This window comes from Melampsora larici-populina (genome assembly GCF_000204055.1).
Source record: "Melampsora larici-populina 98AG31 unplaced genomic scaffold MELLAscaffold_6, whole genome shotgun sequence".
In the NCBI taxonomy this organism is placed as follows: Eukaryota; Fungi; Basidiomycota; class Pucciniomycetes; order Pucciniales; family Melampsoraceae; genus Melampsora; species Melampsora laricis-populina.
Genome location: NW_006768770.1, coordinates 1386270 through 1390340, shown reverse-complemented (window position 1 = coordinate 1390340; position 4071 = coordinate 1386270). Strand labels below are relative to the sequence as shown.

The 4071-nt window shown below is 39.3% G+C and overlaps 1 protein-coding gene across 1 annotated transcript; it reads left to right on the top strand.

Moving 5' to 3' along the window:
* Positions 1–2133: 2133 nt before the first annotated feature.
* Positions 2134–3393, top strand: MELLADRAFT_103569 (uncharacterized protein; the record flags this gene model as incomplete). The annotated part of the gene is made up of 4 exons (XM_007406527.1): positions 2134–2287; positions 2375–2540; positions 3069–3153; positions 3238–3393. The coding sequence occupies 4 exons, from the start codon at positions 2134–2136 to the stop codon at positions 3391–3393; spliced, it is 561 nt and encodes a 186-aa protein (XP_007406589.1).
* Positions 3394–4071: the final 678 nt, after the last annotated feature.

The following is a 4071-nucleotide window of genomic DNA, read 5'->3' as shown; positions in this document are numbered from 1 at the left end:
CTTGTTTTCCTGGGGAAAAAGGAGTCCTACAACCAACGTAGCAACAGTTGCTGTACTATTACCGGTATAGTACAGTATAGTAGGACCCCTGATAGTCCCTTTAAAGGTCCATTGTGTCAAAACAAAATTTTTGGCCCTTTCAGCTCTGAGTAGATCCCCTGGCTTTTGCCCAAAATCCCATTTGGCTCCAATTTGCCCACATACATTTGAAAAACACACCAAATTTTGCCTGATTTGGCCTCCAGGGAGACAACCAACATCCAAAACTTGGATTTGGGTATTTCAAGAGCCTTGAATGAAACAATAAAATTGGAGAAAAAGGTTGAAAAAAGAATATTCTTAGAAATGAGAATTTAGAAAGTCCACAGCCTTTAGACATTGAAAAATCTTGTTTCCGTTTGTATTTTTTGGGTGGTTAATGTGGAGCAGAAGATTCAAAAGTTGCTTGTTGCTTGAGTCAAATTGAGCTGATTGGTATGAGTGGACCCATAAGTCTGGTCTTTTCCTTGCATGGCTATATATGACATATGTACCAAGAGCTTATAGCAGATTGACTGTGGTGGATTCAGACTTTTCTTTGTAATTTAAGTGAAATGTGCTGGATTATACACACTGGATTCCCAGTGTACCTCTGCATTCTAACTACATGGACCTTGGAGTTTACTTTGTTTCTTCTGAAGACTGCAATGTCAAATTGAATAAAACAAACTTCCTTGCTTTGTTATCTTACAGATACCACACAGGTTTCAAGGACATTGGGAGAGTACTGTATCCGTGTCAAAGGGTCTGCTTTGGCTGGTAGACAATTCTTTGTGACTTTGTGGAGAGTAAAAGTGCTTAAAAATGGTGTGGCTAGGTGATTCTTGAGTTTTTGGATGGACTGAGACTGTGGCCAGTATGACCACATGGAATTCACCCTGGGAAAATTGAAGTCATGCAGTGCATACAGGTTGTGCGGTCCTGAATGCATATCTGGACTGGGTGCACCTGTCAGGCATGCAGGATTCTTCATCCTGTGCGCATTCTGTACCACTCATACCAATCACATGTATTTGAGTACACACTGAAGGGTACATGTGTCACACCCATATGTCACTCACACAATCTGTATCACACTATTCTTGTAGGCCCCACACACATCTCACTTGTATGAGTGGCAGCGGTGTGCTACATGAAGACATGTCATGTAGCTGTGACATGACCAAGGGTGTGGAAATATATTCTGTTTTCAACATGACCACACAACCTGTATTCACTACATGACCTCACTTTGCCCAGTGTGATTGCTCGTTGGAAACAATATATAAAATTTTAGAATAAAAAAGAGGTAGTTTTGGCTCCAAGGGGACAATGACCTTAAACAAGAAAAATCCAAAAATTTGGCTTTTTGGCTCCAGATTTTGCAACAAACATATTCGCTAAGAATTGAATTTTGGCTCCAGCAAGACAATGGGGCTTTGGTGGTGCTATTGGGGGTCCTAGTATAGTACCTGTTTTTGTCAGTACAGTCCCCTCCAAGAAGTTTTGCAGTGACAGAGCCAGGGTTTGTCCTGAACCTAATGATTATGATTCCTAGGCGCGGGGACGTGTACAGTACCTGGCAGACTGGTACTTTACTACGGTTCCAGAAATTCAGTATTTTTTAAGAGGTACTGTACATGGTATAGTACCTCACATTGAGGTACAATACCGCTACTGTGATTGCGGGTATCCAAATTTTAGGTACTATACTCAGTAAAGTACCACTAATAGCACCCACTATCATGAGGGTGATTTATCATAAATTTTGCGTTCCTGAGCGCAAAATTTAATCATGCGTGTTTTACCTATGTTGGTAACCACATGAAATCCACTATGGGATGATGTAACATACACCGCGTCCAAATCAGACCGTCTTGACGTCAAGACGGTCAAAAGGCCACAAATTATCAGAACTTTGTCAGAACTTTGTCACTCGACAAATGCCTTAGCAATTGCTGAGGAATACTTGATCGTGAAGCTCTCAAACTGAGGCTTGCTTGATCCTTAGGGCCTCAGTCCCAGACTCACTCTTGGCTGAGATGCTTGAATTCAAGAGTTCAACCTGTTCATTCACTTCTGAAAACGCTTTTGATCAGAATTTGCACATTGCCTATGTCCTCAAAAATATATTTGAATACCGATGAACAGGGAGGCGGTACAACGGTCTTCCTCGTGTTTCCTGATTGTCTACCCGGCTCTCGGTACCCAGCGTCTCGGGAAGTGATGCATAGAGAAAAGTCCAAACGTCTTGCAGCTCTGAGTCTGGGTCAGTCATCAAAGATCATCTCAAGATCAGTGCTTTCAGAAGTAAAATCAGATTGAACAAGGACAGAAACAATTCATTCGGATCCAGGTCTATCGAATGCATCAATGGATGGACAAGAAAGGGAAGAAAGACCATGGCAGATGGCACGACATCAGATGGTTGACCAAGAGATGGAATTAGAAGATACTAGTAATGATGATTATCCAAGGATCAAAAACATCAAAAAAATCTTTGATCAGTCTCCTAATAATAAGTTTGTTTCGATGGTTATTAAATTATTCTTCAATTGCTTGGTCAAATGAAACTTGGAGAATTGGGTCCGATAGGATTGATTGGGATCATCAAATCATACATGTTACTGGTGGCTCCGATGGTTTAGGTAGAGTAATTACTGAAACTTTGGCTATTAAGAATATGAGGTTTTTTTGGGATATTAGACCTCTTACTGCAAATCCATCTGACTCAGGTTAGCTTTTTTTGGTTATGGACTCACTATTATTCAAATCAAGCTTGTCATTGACTTTGGTTGTCTTTATCTCTAGATGTCCATCACTATGAGTGCGACATATCGGATGCGAAAGCTGTAGAAGCTGTAGCTGATCGAGTCAAAAACGAAGTAGGAGATCCAACAATCATTATCAATAACGTTGAAGTAGCGAATGGAACATTTATCATCGATCTTAATCCTAGTGAAATTCAGCGGTTTGCCACTTTGTCTTATAAACAATCTCATTGGAAATCATAACTGACAATCACGATGTACCTCTTAACCACTTTGTAGGAGCTTTGGAGTGAATATAATGGCTCATTTTCACCTCTTGAAGGCTTTCTTACCAACATTAATTGAACTAAAGAACGGATACATCGTCAGTACGATTTCTATTGTGAATCTTGATATCATCACTAAACTCATCGCGATCATCTGTTTCTACTTGTTCTTGTCATCTCAGGTCACTGTAGCTTCAATTTTAGGCACTTTTGGCGTCTGTCAAGCTTCAGATTACTGTACTTCAAAAGCAGCTGTTTTGAGTTTACATGAATCACTTGAACTAGATTGTAGGTTCCTAAATATCCTCATTCCCACTGTATCTTTCTTTATTGAGTGAACAGAAAGATAGTAACATGAACCAAAAAAATGAATATCAGTGTTCAGGGGTTCGTGCCACTTAAGTAAGTCCAGGTAGATTGGAAACCAAAATGTTTGGACCCTGTAAGTTTTATTATTATTTAAGACCTATCGAACTATTCAACTTCCAATCCAAAAAACTAATCAAATTTTGCTAGAACTTCTCATTAAGAAGTAAGACCACAGAACCCATTTTTATTCCCACAAGTTGTACCTCATGATCTAGCCAAACTGGACATTTGAACATTAGGTTCATAAGTTTATCTGAATCATCAAAGTGTTTCCTTCTTGGTTGAAAGATTTGGCTCATTGGTTTGCTGGCTCTACTGAGGCTGTGATCGATTTCAATAAGTGAAACCAGTCAGTTTTGGGGGATAAATAGATTGTGTGTGTTTTGTGCATACCTTTTTTTCAAAAAGTAGTATGAGGCACCACAAATGGCATTAGGTGTAGTTCCTTTATAATATTTGATTGCTTAAGAATCTAAAGAATGAAGATTCCGAGCGATTTTTCAGTGTGATTCATAAGAAAGTCGATGATGTTATGAATTTGAGGGAAATTTTGAACACAAAAGTCTAGATGAAATCTCTGATTCCCTCCTAAAAAAACTCACAAGATGTGGAAAGAGAATAGTTCATCACATCACTCATAGAGTTTA